General features: G+C 40.8%; 1 protein-coding gene across 1 annotated transcript; it reads left to right on the forward strand.

The window, feature by feature from the left end:
• The first annotated feature begins 13,450 nt into the window (after window positions 1-13,450).
• Window positions 13,451-16,549, forward strand: LOC135433270 (uncharacterized). Its single transcript, XM_064689281.1, has 3 exons — window positions 13,451-13,791; window positions 14,639-15,271; window positions 15,846-16,549. Exons 1-3 carry the CDS (start codon window positions 13,629-13,631, stop codon window positions 16,364-16,366), a joined length of 1,317 nt encoding a protein of 438 aa, XP_064545351.1. The 5' UTR covers window positions 13,451-13,628; the 3' UTR covers window positions 16,367-16,549.
• Window positions 16,550-19,402: the final 2,853 nt, after the last annotated feature.

Here is a 19,402-nt window from a genome sequence, read left to right on the forward strand (position 1 = left end):
GGATGGGCGTTCATAAATAAAAAGTGGCATAAATTACATTAACAAATTATTTATGAAGTAAATACTCTACCATCTGCTTATCTCTCAAAACATGAACTATAGCTTACAACATATGTGGAACAATAGATTTCTTTATCATTTAGAAATACAACTATATTCATTTCCATATACACATTTAAAAGTTTTGCGTAGGCAAGATGAACAGATGAACCAAATCCGTAAAGAAAAAACAAGTAAGAGGTTCTAGTCGGCAGCTCCCGACTAGGGGATACCCTGAACTCTCTTCTTCCGACAGGCGATAGGTATAAAATGCAAAATACTTGATATATATATACTATTCTAGAAGCTACATGTCAATTGAAATTGCTCAAATAACAGGTTTTCGATATCGATTACTGGGAAACGGAACAAGTTATCGACTATCGGAAACAAACTCGATCTGCGCGGGCACTAGGAGGACCTACAGCCAAGTCTCTAGCTCTTATAGGTTCTGAGATCCTTGCGTTCATACAGACGGACAGACGGACGGACGGACAGACAGACGGACATGGCTAAATCGACTCGGCTGTTGATGCTGACCAAGAATATATATACTTTATGGGGTCGGATATGCTTCCTTCTGCCTGTAACATACATTTGCACAAATACATAATACCCCTTTTACCCATTTTCAATGGGTTCATAAGATAAATATTTTGCATACTTGCATTACTTTTTAACAGTAGATAGTTAAGTTAGGTATTTAATGTACTATATACTATTTTAATCATAAATAATATGAAGCCTGGTAATCTAATCAAAGTAATCGGTTCAGGATTCGAACTTACGTTGCCCAAAGGCTCGATTGGTCAACCTGATTTTATACATTCCTTAAACCCGGATTGTGTTCGAACATTCTTTGCGTTTTCAATTTTAATTGGCTTCAATTATTTTAAAAAATTATTTTTGAAATAAATAATTTACCAACTGCTTATCAATCAAAATATGAACTATTTTTTACAAACAATAGTTTTCTTTATCTCTGAGAAATACCACAAAGTTCATTTCCATATACATATAATACAAATATAATACAAACATAACAGATGAGCCAAATTTGTAGAATTGTATTACTTTGTACAAGTATAAATTATTTAAGTTTAACAAATTTAAAAAAGTATATATATTTGTTGTTTATTCTCTCATAATTTATATGGAGACTGTAAATCTAAGTTTATGCTGCTTCGAGCCAATGCCTTGCCTTTAGGTTTGATTTATGCACCTGTAAAACTTCTACATTCATGAAACCCGAATTGTGTTTAAATCTTCTCAGAATCATAATTGTTTACCACTTGGAAATACCATGAAATTATGATACTTATGAGTATTAGATTAGATGAGCATTATGCTTACAAAATCCGTAAAAAAGATCAAATAATGTATATACTTGTATTGTTTTGTATTATTATTAAGTATTGAAGTTTAAGAAATTCAAAATATATATGTATATATATATATGTTTTAACTGTTTATTCTCTCATAATTCACCTTAACGAAGTTTGGTGGTTCAGTTCACGCTTCAAACTTGCCTTGCTTTTAGGTTTGTTTCTTGAATCTGGTTTTCTATTTTTATTAACCCAACATTGGGTTCAAAGCTCTTAAGCATTATCAAAATTTTTGAAAAGAATTAAACCTAATATAAATTAACATTATTCTATACACATATTTGTCAAAATTTTTGAACGATTTTGAATTTCTGAGCTAAACCATTTTTTAAACAAGTTTGAATCAGTTCATATTAAGGTTTGATTCTACCTTGTCCCACTGATTCCGTTCAAGAACCGGTTCATGTTAGTTAAAATTTATAGCCCTGCTTCATGTACAAATTTAATGTATTTAAATTTATTTATTTTTATAAAGATTTTTCTTTGTATTAAATATTATAAATATTTTAATAGGTATATTGAAGGTTTGTCATCTGTTTTGGGTATTACTTCGCTCTTAAGTCAGGTCCATGATATAATATTCTTCGCATTGTAAGGAAGTTTCTGCTGTTCCGTTCGGCTCTGTTGTGTAGCCCACTTATGTGTAATAAATATGTTGCCAGCAATTTTAAAATTAAGAAAAATATTTCAATTTATTGTGCAGTCGAGCACAGCTGTTCAGCTGGCTAACTGAAACCCTGCCCCGCTCCGTCCCTGGCAGCACATGCTGCCGACAGACAGACGGACAGACAGACAGACAGACAGCCGGGCAGATCGGGCCGAAGTCAGTCGGACGGACGAACTGCAGCATAAATCATTTTCATCTGCGTTACAAGTTGCAACGGAGCGTTCGAGTTCGCGTACTTGCCACATGCTGCCAAATGTTGAAGAGGTTTTTCCTTCTGCATCGCTGCATTTTCCAAATATACCCGCCCGTGCCGCCCGGACTACCCGATCCATTCGAGTCGAGCTGCCTGCAACGCCTACGTTCCATTCTCGCACTCTCAAGATTTCTTCTCTATTTTTTCTTTTTGCCGACTTTGATTTATGGGCCAGCTTCCAATATAATTATGTTGTATCCAAAAAAAATATATATATGTATGTATATTTGAGCGCTAGAAAATGTGGACATGTATTTTCGAAACTAGCTACAGATTTGAACATTTTCTTTTCTTCATCATATTTTCATTTGAAAAATTGTCGTTTTGTTTCTACCCTTGCCTTGGCCATGATCACTATGTCAAGCATTGTGTAACGCCTAATAACGGAGCTCCAAAGAGAAATATAGCTGAAAGCCTTTTGCCTGATTGGGTTAAAATTCATATTACCATATAGTATTCAAACACTTGACTAAGTCTGAAAGAGTATCTGTTAGTCGGCAACCTGAGCCTAAGTATTCATGCATATTTTAATAGGAAGTGGGCATGCATTGGGCGGGTGAAGCCGCAGAGTGCTATGGGCTATTCCATTCTCGATTCCATTCTATTTTAATTAAAATTCGAGTTGCCAAAAAAAAGATGTGTTGGGATTTATGTGGGGCAGCTTCGATGCACCAGCCGCGACGCCCAATCGAAGCCTATGAAATTGGGTGCTAGAAATATGAAGTTGAAATTCAAACAAAAAAAAAAAAAAACAAGACGAATTTTTTGGGCTTACCAGAAATTCAAATATTTACATGATCTCGTGCCTTGTGGAACGACAGAAATTTAAATATTTATATAAGACTACCAAAGAATGTCAAGGAAAAGTTCGACCCAGCGGATTTGTTTAGTTTAATATTTAAAGGAAATATTCGAAATATTTGTGAATAAGTATTGTTATAAATAATGTGTAAATTTCTAGAATTTATCTATTCTGATATTTTCGATAAGCTTTATCAAAATATCAATTTGAAATTAGGAAATAGATTTTTTTTGCCACAATTGTAACATATGTTCTCTAATATCAGCAAGCTACGTGAACTTCACTTCTTTGATAACTCTCTCCTTAGCGCTGCAAATTAAAACCAACCCAATTTTGACTATTGCCCTACTATGCGATTCTCATGAATTTAATTAGGGCTGCTTTGGCTATCAAGTTGTGGATGTGTATGCATGTAGATACTCATGAAGGTGTGTATAAATGTGTGTCTTGCTTGTGTGTATGCACATACATATGAATGCGCATATATGCTTTTATGTGTGCATATACGCTCTCCTATCAAGTTCAAGTATACTTTATTTCCCGCTGCAGTGCTAATTTAAAAAAAAACTAACTAACCATCGTCCTACTATGCGATTCTCATGAATCTAAGCAGGGCTTACTTTAATTATAAGCGTGAGGCGGAAGTTTTGTTGTTATGTTGTGTTATTTCAAGTATATTTTATCTCCGCTCTTTCTCTCACTCAAGTTTACCCTCGTTCTCTCTCTCTCTCTATCATTATTTCTCTGTTCGTATCTCTCTCTCTTAGTATCCCTCTCTATCCCTCTCTTTGTCTATTTCTTTCTATCTCTCTCTCTCTTACTATCGCTCTCTTTCCCTCTCTCTGTCTCTTTCTTTCTATCTCTCTCGTCCGTTCTATCTCTCTAGGGATGGGGATTCTTTATCTCTATCTCTCTCAGTTTCTCTTTAGCTCTCTCTCTCTCTCTCTTTCTCTCTCTCTCTCTCTCTTTTTCTCTTTCTTTCTCTCTCTCTCTCTCTCTCTCTCTCTTCCTATCTCCCCACTCTCTCTCTCTGTCTCTCTCTCTCACTATTATTCTATACCCATTTTTTTTAGCTCTAATCTTTTCTCTCCTGTTTTTGTTTCAGTTATGTGGGTATACATTATGTATGTCAATAAAGTGTTTTTACTAGCGAAAAAAAACTCTTTTTTTTGACAGCAAAAAATTTGAATGTTTGTAGTTTTTAAATTCTATAAAATGTTTGGATAATGTTATTTAAACAATTTTTGTGCCGTTAAGTACTAGGAAAAATAAAAAAATACTCATTTTTTAGTAAATTTATTTTCAAAAAACCAAAAAAATGAGTTTTTTTTTCGCTGGTAAAAACACTTTATTGACATACTGTATGTACATTTGGAAGACTATTTCTCTGCTTACAATAGATGTAATGAATATGTATGAAATGAATTTTCGGGTAACTACATATCATACATATACATTTGTTATGGAAATTCAGATATGATCACGAACTATTGCCTGTTATTAAAAAAACTAGTATTAACATTGCATTTAATAATTATTTTCATGTTCTTTTGAAATAGAACGGATAAGCAAATTGAAGATCAGATCTTTCTCGCCCTTCCCCTCTCTCTCTCTCTCTCTCTGTCTCTCTCTCTCGCGCTCTCACTCACACGTTTCGTCTCTTCTACACACTTGCTGCTCGTCAGCTTCGTTATGTTGCTTGGGCAACATCGAGAAACAACAAAAACATAGCCGCAGCATCGCATAAATAAATCTGTCAAGTGTTGCGCATAAATATCTCGGCAACATGTTCAGTTTTTAGTTGTTGCCTCAGGATGTTGTTGTTGTTGTAGTTGCTGTTGTTTTGGCTGTTGCTGTTGCTTTAATTAAATGCTGCAATCAAGTGCGTAGCGCGATATTTCCAATGAAAAATTACAAAAACAAAAGAAAGAAAAAAAAAAGAAGAGAATTAAATGGCAAAGGCAACAATGTCTGGTGACCAACTGGGTCGAAAGGGGGAACGGGGGGCATTGGAGCGGTCGCCATTTGGCCGCGGGCTCCGCCTCATGTTTGTGCATTGAGAAAATTGTGTCCGTTGCACATTTGTTGACTTTGCCACTTGCCTGCATCTTCCCCGCCCAATATTGCCCACTGCGTCCCCTCTCCCCCTCCATCCTTCGCACACGTGAAAGAGCCGTTTGCCAGCGACCGCATCGCAAGCGGTCGCCCTGCCCCTCCCCCAAACCCCGCACACGCCCCTCCGCATTCAACGAACCGATTGTCCCGCAGTGGCGGCTGCTGCCCTAACGAACGGCCCCAGTGAATTAAATTCATAATTAATGCGTTGCATGCACGCACACACACACGCACACGCACATACACACTCTCACGCATACACACATACACGCACGCACGCACGCACACACGTAAGCACATACACACGGACACGTAGCAGCTACCGTTGCCTCTTTGTTGCCTGACACGTTTATTAAAACTGATTTTTTTTACACAAAAGAGTATAACACTGCCGCGAGTTCATTAGCTATGCGATACGCTTTGCACCTACACCACAAAATATGCATATGTATATATATCCTTATACTATATTCCCGATGTTATATGCAAGGGTAACAAGTTGCTCCTTACCAGACTTTTCGAGTTCTAAAATGATGTTTATTTTTATTCAAAAAGGAAAGTCCAAATAAGTTAAGAATAGGATTAGATTGTGCTTAAAGTACATTTGCTGCAGGTTAAATTGTAATACAAATACTACCAAAATATGTCTGATTACTAAATATGCAACAGGTTCTCAATTTATAATCTGATACCAAAACTAAACATTAAACACATTTTTTTAATACATTTTTAAAAGTCAGTTGATCTTCGCCCGATCTGCTCTGCATGTTTCGTTTTCTATAGGGTATACGCTATTCGCAGTATGTAAACAATTTGTTTCTGCTTAACTTTGTTTTGCGTTCGTTTTTAGCATATTTCATGCAATTTTTGTGCTGTTGTCGTTTTTGCTTTTGCTTTTTTTTTTCTTTTCGTGTTTGTTTTTGTTCCTTTGCATTTCACATTTCACATTTTTTTTAACGCTGACTTTTGATTTGGTGCCAAAAGCACGCAAGTTGAATTTGATTCGCATTTGTTTCTGTTTTCGTACACATGCACGCAATTCTGACCTTTTAGTTTCATAATTATAGCGTAATCCATATTTTCTATACATATGCATGTCCATATACATATGTATGTATATGTATATGTATATGTTTACTCCATAAAGATGCTTCTACTGCAAAACCTTAGATTAGATAGATGTGTAGCTCCTGAACCCGGCTTACCACGCCCATAAACCCAGGTTTCAATTTGAATCTGGATTCGTAGAATTTCTTCTTTTTTAAATAAAATAATATAAAAATAATAATTTCTTATACTTCAAGTAAAAAGACTATAAAACTTTCCTTACTTTTTATGCCCTTGTGGAGGGTATACGTATATATATTCTTGATCAGTATGAACAGCCGAGTTGATATAGCCATGTCCGTCTGTCTGTTTCTATGCGGACTAGTCTCTCAGTTTTTATCTAGCTATCATCTTCAAAACTTTGCATATGTCCGTCTTTCTGTTGCTCGCAGGAACCGACCGGATCGGACCACTATAATCGTATCGTCTGTCATAGAAACGATTAGTCGGAAATTAAGTTATTGTATGCACAAAATGTTTGTTTATCTAGATATCTTGACCAAATACGGCATTTTTTAGTTTCACTATGCTCGCCACGTAAACTTCGGATCACTATATCATATAACTGCATAGGAAAGATAAGTCGAACAGTAGGTATTTCAAAATATGACAAATATTCTGATTTCCAAGATATTTCCATCAAATTCAGCATTTACGAGCTTCTCTTTTCTCACATACGTACATATCTGTAAAACGTAAATTTCTCTAAGGGTATTCATTTTCGGCGTGCCAAAGATATGCTAACTTTCTCGTTATTTATATTTGTATCAATCTTATTATTACTTTTAATATTATTATATTAACAATTATTATTAGCTTTAATATTAGGACGAATATTAACGTAACATTTAAGGAAAAAATCGTCCATTCACTTAATTTAAATGCGTATAATATATCCGAAAATTCTTTATCCAATCCATTTAAGAAAAACCTGGGTTGCTTAAACTATTTCGGTTAAAAGTGGGTTCATACTAACTAGTTTGAACTGGTTCGGCGTGCAACTGAGATATTTTATGCAATGGAATCATCAAAATTATGGATTTTCTTAACAAATTGTTCCAATACATACATGAAGGAAAGTAAATATTTTAGCATTAGGCTGCGAAGCGAAGTTAATTATCCATATAATATTGCATGCTCTTTGATTAAGTGCTATTTATATCTGAATGTGTAATAAAGTCTAATGATACATTTAATATGCAACTACTTTAATGTGCTCAGTTGTACGTACAGTTTTTATTAAGTTGAACTCTGCAAAAGGTGTGCAATTATTTATTTGCATAAAGAAAAGCCCAAACGGGAAAAAGGCACGTAAAAATGCATTTAATTATAATTATTGCGCTTCCACTTAGCAGACCAATCCCCCGAGGCCCCACATCGTTTACGAGCAACAACATCCAAGTTTTTGTTGTTGTTGCTCTTTCTAATACCCAGTAGTATTTCCCCACACAAGCCAGGGAATCTACACACAGATACATTAAAGATTTCAATGAGTAAGTGAAGAACTTAGTTCGAGTATAGAAGAAAATTTAGAAAATATTGGAAATAAAGCGAAAAAGAACTTCGCTTTAATTAGTTCAGTTCCATTCCACATGTTCCTGACAACAAAATGGAACTAGTTTAAATCAAGCAAACATTTAGATTCAGCTTTAAGGTAGCTTTCCAATATCACGAGGTATCTTTTCGTGCAATACGTTTTCCACTATAATTTGCGGGCCAAGCAGCGAGGAAAATTATAGTAAATATAAATAATAAAACAAAGTGCACAGCAGGCAAATGATAAAGTGCATTAAAACGCACGCAAATGCTGCGGCGGAGGTGGATGCGGTAAGTGCCACGCCTCCAGCCGCATTTAAATTGCGTTGCACGCAACAGGACGCACGACTCGATAAATTTGTTGCTGTCGCTCTTGTTGCTGTCGCTCTTGTTGTTGTTGCTTGTTTTTCGCCAAGACTCTTCTATTGCCAAGTTGGCCGCTGCTGGCCCAAGATGGGGCAAATACACATGAGTGCAGCCACTTATTATCGCCACTAATTTATTCAACGGGCCGCCTGTCAGGGCCAAGAGTTACTGTGAGGCGGCGAAATGCCATAAATTTTGCTTATGGCTTAAAGAATTGGCCGCAATCCGGAATGACCTCATTTATGTCATTGTATATAGTTTATACCTCCTTGTGGCGATCCACACACGCTATTTGCATCAGATATTTCGCCTTTTTACGATATTGTTTTACATTCTTTTTATAGGGTATTAAAAGTATGGCAGCTGAGAAGGAGAAAGTGTGAGTAAGAGTGACAAATAATTCAGAAGTGTTCATATCAGACATAACTTTTGAATGATGTCACAAATTACCAAAAAAGAAACAATCGAAAAACATGACTTGTATGCTTGAAAATCGCATAGAAAGGCGATAATGAACGGACTCACATTACTTAATTACGCCCTGTTTACACAATTTTAATGGGTACAGGGTATTTAAACACTTCAGTAGTCTTTCGTTTTTGTTTAGTCGGAGCCCAAAAGACAATGGCTTTTTCGAGAGTGTCAGAAGCATTTAATTGATCATCAAACGGAGCTCATAAATGAGGTTCTGTCTCCATTCTCGAGAACTGCAAAGTAAGCTAAACAAACAGCGAATGCCCGCCTGACGGTCCTACGGATCTGCAAAGGAAGGAGCTGGGATGCTTGGCGGCACCCTTGTGGCCGTCACCCGCTGTGTCTGCTGGCATGCAACAGTAGCCAGCCGAGTGGGTAACAGGCCAGGTTTCATGTTGTGTTCGTAGTGGCCCCCCCCCCCTCCTCCACCAATCGCTCCCCAGCCCACGCCTCGGCTCGCTCTCCAAGTTGGGATCGCAGATCCCGGCAAACAGCAACAGCAAAAGCAACAGCCATCTGCATCTTTGCGGCATCTCAGCGCATGTCATGTCTCGTATCTTTTGTGCTAATCGTAAATAACTGTCGAAATTTTTTGCTACTGTATGTGATTTGCACATATGGCATATGGAGGATGAAAAGGAGTTGGCCAAGTGGCTTTTCGATTGGCTTTTGGATGCTTGGATGCTGCAAGCCATTATTGTTGTTGCCGTTGTTGTTGTTGTTGCTTTTGCTGGTGTTATCTTTGGACGTCGGCTGAAACTGGCCACTGGGACAATGGGGTAGGGGCTGAGCGGGGGCAGCTGGCAACTGGGGTCTGGGTCTGGCAGTTAAGAAGGCCTCTTTATATGCGCACCTCTAAAAAAATAAACAAGAGTGCTCTAGTCGGCAGTAACCGACTAGGAGATACCCTAAAACATGCGCAAAGAAGCCTTTACATACTGGCTGCCTTCTATATACATACATACACAAAAATGCACACCAGCTCAAACTATACATGAAAAATGCTTTTTAGATTTACTTCGGTGCTTATAGTCCGATTTTTATTTAATTTGCAGGGGCCATTTGCATATGAGACCCTGCGTGTATAACAAAGCGCAATGGTAGATAGGGGAGCTATCCAAAAAACCTACATGGTGTACCTTTTAGTGTACCTTGTAATCTTTAAGTTATACTTAAAAAACAAAATCGATAATAGAGCGCGATATATACCAAAATGTAAGGATTTTGCTGCGAATAGTGAACAAGAAAATATATTTCAAATTTAAAGTCTCTTACTTTTGTTGTTTTCAAGATTAACATGTTCACTCATACGCACAAGACTAGATCGAAGCACACATGAATCATGAATATAAATACTTAATGCGTTTGGAGATGTCTTCTTCTGTCTGTCACATACATTTTCATAAAATCCTTATACCCCTTTACCCAATTTCAATGGGTTCAGGGTATAAACCGACAACAACAACAAGATACTTAACTTTTTGCACCGTTCCGTGAGCGGGCACACTTATTGCCACGCAGCCCAAGAAAACACACACACACAGTACACACACACACACATACACACAGAAAGAACCAAAAACCGGAGTTGAAGCTGCGACTCCGCGTCTGGAGTTGGGCCTGACACTGGGTACCGAGAGGCTGAGTGAAAAACATGTTTGGTTATAATTCTTTTTATTTCTTGTATCTTTTTATACCCTGTACCCAGGGGAGTTCAGCACAGAGGGCATCATAAAGTTGCACATATATGCAGCAGGTATTAACACTCCATATAGCCAAATCCTTTGTGAGCATAAAGCTCTTCTAAGTTATTAAAAAATGTTTGGAAGCCATGTTCAACTCTTGGCCAATAAATATAAGTTCTTTTGGTTTCAGGTGCGGGGTATTATTTAGGCGATTACCTTGGACTTTGAAATTCTGACTTGTTTATTATTTGTATATTTTTTTGTGTGTTTTTTTTTCACCTACCGTCGTCGTGCGTTTTTTATGCTTTGCTTTCTTTGCGTTTTGGACATGTATCTGAAAGATACTTTTTTGTTGCTGCTGTTGTTGTTGTGCTTGATGACGCTGACAAAGGTCTGTCCGCCCCAGCCACAGATGCCTGGCATCAGACCCCAGCAGCGACCCCAAGCCGTAGCCATACGCGATTTTAATGAAGCACTTAAAAAGCATAAATGAAAATAAAAACCCCAACAAAGGCAACACACAGACAGATAGCTGAGAGCTCAGATAGAACCCTCCAGCCCAGCCCACGCCCAGTCCCTGTCCCTGTCCCAGTCCCTTTCCCTGTCCCAGTCCCAGTTTCAAGCCCATCTTCAGAACGACAATTGATGTGGAGCCTGTGCCTGCCTGTCTGTCTACCTACCCGCCCTGCCCCACATATGCCAAGCCCAGCTGCCGTCCAGCCGCAGATACATTACGTTTCTTTTTTTCTTTTTACTGCCCAAGTTTTGCCTACTATGGGCAGAGTTTGAGTATCTCGTGCCTGCGCCTCCAAATTAATTCTAATCTAGCAAATTACGTTCTGCCCTGGGTCGGGGGAGGGGCGCTCAGGACCATTTATGCAGTCATAAAAATTAAAGACACCGCTTCCAGATAAGTGCGTGTGCGTTCACATATCTCACGGATACCCAGATGCGAGAGAAACAGTAGCCAATAAAACGAGAAACATTAAAGGCATTAACAACAGCATTAGAAATGCAGAAGGAACGGACCTGGGAACTGGAACGGGAACGGGAACAGGAGTGGGAACGGAACAGCATAGAACTAAACAGTACGATATCGTTCCCACTCCAAGCAATCGGAATCAATTGGCCCCGGAACAGTCACCAGAGTCCATGCCATTGAATAATTGATGAAGATGATAACCCATCCATGATCTCAGTGTGACCCAACCGACTATCTAAACCCGATTCATGACTAAATTATTCCCAGCAACGGCGACCAATCACGTACCAAGGAGATTGAAGGGAAAACTTTTATTAGATCCCCGTTATTTTCATTTGTATACCCTGTACTCTCATAGCACAAGTAGTTAAAGTTAATTTCTCACTATCGAAATTTCTTTATCACATCTTGGAGACCAATAAAGTGTCTTTAGTATTTGATATATTCCCCACCACTAATAATCTAAGGGGTATCCACAAGTTTTAATGCAATTTTTTACCCTGCAAATTTCACAACAATCAGACCGAATACTAAAGTAATTTAAAATTAATTTCTGAATATTATTGCAACATATTTTATTTTTGATTTGCAGATACGCTTTCATATTCCGTTGTTTCCCAAGCGAGGCCCCCTACTTAGAAGTGAGGCACCTTAATAAAATGCTTAAGCTTTTGGGACGATTTCTTGCCTAGCTTTTGTTGTTGTGTTGGCGAAACGAACGCAGTGGGTGCGCTATGCACAAATACAATTGCAAGTGAGCTCGCTTGTGTGCGTGTGCGTTAGTGATGTGCGTGTGTGTTAATTGTGTGCAGCTGCAGTTGTAGTTGCTGCGAAATGGGTTCATTGCACGTAGCCCCCAAAACCGACCGACTGACCGCCCATTCGTCAGTAACTAGGCGTTTGTGTTACATGCATGTATGTGCATACGTATGTATGTATGTATGTATATGTGGGTACATATAGATACATATGTACATAGTTGTTGCTGTTTAGACAGCCTGGCCGAGCGGCTCTGCTTAGCTGCGTCTGCGTCTACGGCCTGTGCTTTGGCGTCGCTGCCGCTGTCGCCGCTGTTGCTGTTGCTGCTGCTGCTGCTTCTGTCGCATCGGTCATCGTGCATTTAGCTCTGTTTGTGCGCCTGCATTTTGCTCAGCACTCATCGCTGTTTGGCGCTGCTCTTTTGTTTCGCGTTCGCGTAGAGAGCGCAGCACGAGTTTTGCCTTTGCTTCTAATGCGGCCCGACCACTTCAAGCCGATGCCGTGGCCACCTTCAACAACGCGACGAGGCTGTGGCAAACCTAACACACACACACACAAACACTTATGCACTCGCAGGCAGCCAAACATACACACACAGGCATATGCAAGTGAGCCCCAACGTTGGCGTCGGCTTCGGCGTCGCTGTTGTTTATCGTTGCCTTTCTTTTGCACGCTGCCGTCGTTTGCTTCAATTCTTTTTTTGTGTTTTTGTCTGTTATTTTCTTTTCGTTCATTTTGCTGTTGTTGTTGTTTTTTTTTTTGTTTTTGCAGCTCTGTCTCTGCCATAAGGTTCGCTGTTGTTGTTTTGTCTCTTTGGTCTCGTTGCCTTTGTCTGTTTTGTTGTGTGCGCTTTGGTCGTCGCGTCGTCTTATGTATGGTTGTGGCACAGCACACCAGTCTCCCCCGCCCCCTCCCCCGCCATTAACTCTATCAGCAGCACCTACGTATTGCCGACAGACACACACACACACACACTGTAAATCTGACGTCGCCGTCGTCGTCGTTGTCGTTGCTGTTGCCGAACTGTTGCTGCCTTTTTTTTTTTGCACATTCTGTCTGTTCTCTCTTCTCGCTTGCATTTTGTGTATCTCATCTCGTGTGCGCTTTCGCCGTTTTTGCGCTGCTTTTGCCTCTGCCACATTGCTTTCCAATCTCTCGGCATCGCTGCGCCCCAACAACAAAAGCAACAACTACAGCAACAATCGCCGCTGTCGCTGTCGCTGGCGTCGTCGTTGCCCCGACGTCGTCATCGTTTTCTCTATTTTCCTCAATCGCTCTGCCTTTTCATTTTCAATTCGCATATTTTGCAAACTCTACTTTCAGTTATTCGCCGATAATTGATGTCAAAGGACGCAGTTGTGCTCCGCGTCCGCTGCCATCGCCGCCGCCTTCACCTTTGCCGTTATCGCCTCCAGTTCTACACATATATCGTCGCATCCTTAGCCATATCCTGTCGCCATGCCAAAGGAGGATCCGTTCGTGAATCGCGCTCAGCTGCTTAAGGCCATCAAGAAGTATCCAGAGATTTGGGACTCCAACAACAAGCTGCACTTGTGCCGCAGCGTCACATCGCCCATGTGGAACGAGATCGCCGAACAGTTTGGCGGTCATGTGCCTACAGGTGAGTGCGACTGAGATGGCTGTAATGTGTGTGAGTGTGTGTATGTGTATGTGTGTGTACTTATGAGCAACAACAAAAACATTAGCCAAGTTTCTACTGGGCTGCAAGCGCAGCCTGGCGACCGGCGTCAATTTGCCTTTGCTTTGCATTTCGCTTGTTGCTGCTCTCTTGCTCTCTCGCTCCCTCACGCTCTCTTTCTTCATTTCTGTCCGTCTTTCTCTTCTGCTCTGAGTACATGTGAGTGGATGTGTGTGTGTGTGTAGTCTAAAAATAGATGCATAACACGGCATGTCATAGGTTGTAAAATGCTCAATTGGACATGGGCTTAATAGGGTAATTACATATTTAGGGTATATTAACTATATAATCAGCTTAACCTGTGGAAGACAATAATTATTCATTCTTCATTGCATTCGCTATCAGGATCAGGCCTAAGCAAGAGAAATACATTTTCTCATTACATCTTTAAATGCATACAAAATGCAAAAGAATGCATCTCTGGTTCTCCAAGGTATATGTTTATATATATTCATGATCAGAATACAATTTTAGTCGATATAGCTATAGAAATAGTTTGTATAAACGTATACAACTGGAGACTGAAAGAGCTTTTGTGTGTAGGTTCTATTAATTCATGCTCAGGTCTTTTATACTATTTGTATGATCCCAAGGGTTTTAGATATTTAATGATTTATGGGTTAAAAGGTTTTGTGTTTGCAGCATATTCTCTTTTTTCTCTCTCTCGCGCTTGTTTCCTTCTGATATCTCTCTCTTCGACATAGCCTTTCTTAGCGATTCTCACGAATTCAATTAAGCCTTATCGATTATGGTTCCTTCTTTTTAACAGTTAAATTGCAGTCGATTTGGAGTCAAATGAAATACCACTATCACAATCTGGTGCATCGCCAGATACTGCACAAGGAGCGCTTCAATACCAAGTGGGAGCACTTTGAGCCCATGTCCTTTATGTACAACATAACCGTGGCCAAGATCGTGGGCACTCAGTCAAACTCCAGCAACTCCGAAGCAAGTTCGCCAAGCGAGTCTTCGCTCCAAGTGGGCGGCTCACCTCCTCCGTTGCCGCCACCGCTGCCCAGCGCCACACACGGGCGCGGGCGTCCCAGCGGCAGCTTCAGCTGGCTGCAGTCCACAGCCACGACGACGCCACCCATTGCACAGTCCGCCGCCGCCGCCGAGCTGCCGCATCTTATTGAGCAGCCGGCCGCGCATGGCATGACCTACACCGCCTTCACCGGGCTGGTGCCGCCGGCTGCCGTCACCGTGGAGGCCACAACCACGCCCATGCGCAAACTTGGCAGGCCCAGTTCGTTGCACAACAGCATGCGGGGACGCATCATCGATGCCATTAAGGCGCGCCCCTCATTGTGGGCGGGTCGGCAGCGCAGCGAGAAGGGTCAGGGCCAAAGTCGCACCTCGGCCGTGTGGAAGGAAGCGGCCAACGAGATGGGCCTGACGCCGAGTAAGTCAATTTTATGCCTCAAAATTTGCTAAAATAAGTTTAATTTTATTTATTTACAATGATAAAGGGTTAAATATTATAGATATATATATTCAATTCGAAACAAAGTCCAGCTCTGCTTTGCTTTTAAGGGAGTTTCAGATTAATTTGAAGGTTAAAGTTGCAATGAAGAATAACATTAATGTTAAGATTAAAAGTTGGAAGAATTTGTTGGGGAATTCGAAGCTTGTTTGGATTAATGAAGATTTTCGATATATTGATTTTTCTTTATTGTTTATTATGATAGCGATAAGGTTAAAGAGCGGGGGAAGAGGAAAGGTTAGAGTTCAAAGAAGCTAAAACCTAATGGAGTAATGAGAAACATAGGATCAGTAGGGAAAGACGAAACGATGCTTTTCAGGTTACATATAGTAAGAATAAGAAGCTAAATTAAATAGAAATTAGAAATTTTTATATGGAGAGAATTCGATACTTAATGTCGGAATCAGTTTTTCGACAAGGAATAGTCGGAAAGCGTATTATCCACTCGCTATAACGTCCTGGTGGAGTACTAAAGTTTACCTTCGGATTACAGCTCTCATGCAGACGCGCTGGTCTATTATCAAGCAGCGATATGTGGACGAGCTGCAAAAAGAGCGGCATGCCCAATATGCGCAGCAGGGATTCCGCTCCAACTGGGAGCACTTCGAGCGCATGTCCTTCATGCGGGACATGCTGCTGCGGAAGGTGGACGAGCGCGAACAGACGCGCGAGCATATCCAGGAGATGGTCAGCGAGCAGCAGCAGCAGCAACAGCAGCATCAGCATCACCATCAGCCACATCCGCATGCCCAGCCTCATCATTTGCAGCTTTACCGGCCACCCGGACTGGCCGAGCACGCCCAGGACTTGCCCATTGGCCAGGTGCAGCACCCGTTGGCGCACCATGGAGCCCATCCAGCGCTGGCCATGCACCCGAATCATCATCATCATGCCCATCTTCATCAGGTGCCGATGGGCGGTCGACGACGTGTGAAGCACGAGTCGGATCTGGAGTGGGATCCCTTTGAAATGATTCTCCATGTGCAGGGCAATGGCGAGCCAGCGGCTAACTGAAGCAAGACTGAGTCCAGTGCGAGAAGAGCAACAGAGAGAGAGAGAGAAAGAGAGAGAGAGAGACAGAGACAGCTTAGGTCTACAGTATACACTTATCGCCAGATGTAAAACTAACTACATTACAATCCAATTTGTATTTCCAATTTTCCACTTTGCAATCGAATAAACATCACATAAAATAAACACGCAGTGGAGCATTCCAAAAACCGTCTACGTTTCATCAAATCGCCTCTTTATCTAGTTACCAATGGATTAACGAAATAGTAAGGATTTAGGAAAAATATTCAGGAATCATTTTCAGGCGTTGAGGAAATATCTTGGCATAACTTCGGTTTATTGAGATTTAACTGGAGTATCGCGGAATGACATTCTAGAATTAAGGAACATTCAGAATCTGCCAGGAATATCTCGGAATTACTTTTAAAACTAAGAACAAAGCTTTGAAATGTTTCGGATTGCCATAAACACAAAGGGAATATCTTGGTAATCAGGTTCTCGCGAAGTAAATCTCACTCAAAACGCCTTTCCTTGAGCCGTTTTCTGGAATGTCGAGTCTTAAGTAAATACATATATGGTATGCTAATTTAGCACAATGTGTGCAACATTTGTCGATTGCCAAAATCAGAAACATGTTTCGCCCTGACTCGCACCCCGTCCCATTCCACGGCGCCAAATCCTGCTCCTCACCTTTTCGTAGCTCGTGTAAAATTTCCACTTTTGTGGCGTGGATTGTGCCTCAGTTGAGTTGAGTTTTACTTGGCTGTGGGCCATGCCACGCGTAATTCCAATCACGTGCCACACAGCACAGCGCGGCAGCAAAACTTTTCAAACTGTAAAGCGTTTATCAAAATATACCCCGCACCCGGCCCGCTGTGGGGCTCCTTAGCTGGGGCACTCATCAGGCGCACATAATTGGTTGGCTTGTCAGGCAAAGGATTCCACACGATCTCCGCATCCATTTTGGGCTACAGCTTCGCCTCAGACCTAGCAGCTAGACGAGCGAAAAGGAAGGGGGAGGGGGAGTAGGGTAAGGGCGGGTACTCGGTATCTTCAATAATAAATGCATTTCACTGTCGAATTTGCCGCATTCTGCACAACACACGTGCCTTAAATAATTCACATCGCATTTAGCGGCGTTTTTGCCAGGCTCTCTAATGGCCCCAGCGATTTGCGGTCTGCTGGGGGCTGTTCGCGTCGGTTGTGGGCGTGGCACGCTGCCAGGTAAGTGGAAAGCAGTTGGCTACGTTTTTAGTTCTATGCGAAAATTTGCCTAAAAACCCAAAGTAGTTTGCTCCAACTTTTACGCTCTGTGCATTTATCAACGCCAGCCCCCAACGCGGCGTCCACGAAACACTACAGCAGCCCATGGCCAGGAGCTAGGAAAGTCGCCTGGGCGCGGGGGAAATACCAAGAGCTTGGGCTGCCGTCTAAAAGTTTCTCCAGGCCGGGTGTATCTGAGCATTTGTGTGTGTGGGTGTGTGTGTGTGTGTGCCAGATGATGGAGCGTTATTTAAATGGTTTTCGGATGCGTGCGTGAGAAAATGTTAGTAAATGTTACGGTTCATAGAGATACAAGAAAAGTCATGGAATGGGATATGGCGGGATTTCACTGCTGCCAGAAGATATATGCTTATACATAGAGATTTTACATAGTATGGTACGGAGTTTTGCGAATCAGTCTTGGGTGGATCATAGAAAATGTAGAGTCTTATCTTGAAGAGCTCCTTAACTCAAATACAGAAATTGCGTTTGGGAACTGGGAAAAGTTGGTCGAAAATTCCTTTATGTAGGGTAAAGTTTTCGGTTTTTCAAGATAACTTGACAAACCTCAGAAAATAACAGATTTTTTAATCTCTGCGCATAGATGCAAGCCCGTAATCCACATTTCTACAAGGGTATTTAATCGGCAGTCACTTTTTCTTGATTTTACACCTTGAACTCATCGAAAGCTCGTGACTTTAAATTTGTATACCCTGAAAAAAGAGTATAAGTTATTTGTGCAAATGTATGAAACAGGCAGAAGGAAGTATCTACAACGCCATAAAGTATTTATTTTCTTGATCAGCATCAATAGCCGAGTCGATTTAGCCATGTTCGTCCGTGCGTCCGTCTGTATGAACGCGAGGATCTCAAAGCCTAAAAGAGGTAGACTTGAAATTATTTTTTTTTGATAATCGATAACCTTGCCCGTTTCCAAGAAATCTACAAAAATCCATATCGAAATTCTGTTTTTTGTGCAAATTGCTTAGTTTTAGAGAGGTAAATTAGACAAGAGCCCAACTTAGACATCCAGCTACAAGAATAGTATATTCTGATCCAGAACCTTTCTTTTTTATAGAAATTACCATTAAATTTATGTTCATAAGACCTAAGGCAAACGAGCGCGAGCCGCAGCTGGTGTTGGTAGAAGGTTCGGGGTATCTCCTAGTCGAGCAGAGTAATTTTATTTGTTAATATTTATTTTTTTTGTATTTTTTTTTACCTCCTTTTAATAATATTTCTTAATTCCGATTTTGACACTTGACTTGTTAAACTTGAAGATTATGGGAGCAAGCATCAAACATGGTATATAGGTGCTCGCATAGTATAGGGAACAGGTTACCTTTTGGATGCCACACCCCCAGATCACATTTGGGTGTCATATTTAGGGTCTCACATTTTCATAACGATCGGACCATAAGAACCGAAGGTGTTCAAGAGAACATTTCGAATAGCGGAAGAAGACGCACGGCCGCGCAGTAAGCTGCAGGGTATCTCCTAGTCGGGCACTCTTGTGATTTTAATGAAATTGCATTTCAAGCGTAAGTCTTAGAGGTATCCCCCATGCCTACCAACATTTCTCGTTGGGTGTGCTAATTGCTTTCGAGTGGAACGTGCGCCAGTGAAAACTTTGCATGCCTAAATGCTTGGGAGGTGCTTTCTTTCCGCAGGAAACCCACGAGCACACGCAGACACATTCTAACACAACATCATTTCACGAGCCACACACACACAGACACCCGCACACACGCACACACACACATGATAAGACTGCTT

Source organism: Drosophila montana, unplaced genomic scaffold (genome assembly GCF_035044405.1).
Source record: "Drosophila montana isolate Dmon_TW-CO22-7 unplaced genomic scaffold, ASM3504440v1 contig_3217_1, whole genome shotgun sequence".
NCBI lineage: Eukaryota > Metazoa > Arthropoda > Insecta > Diptera > Drosophilidae > Drosophila > Drosophila montana.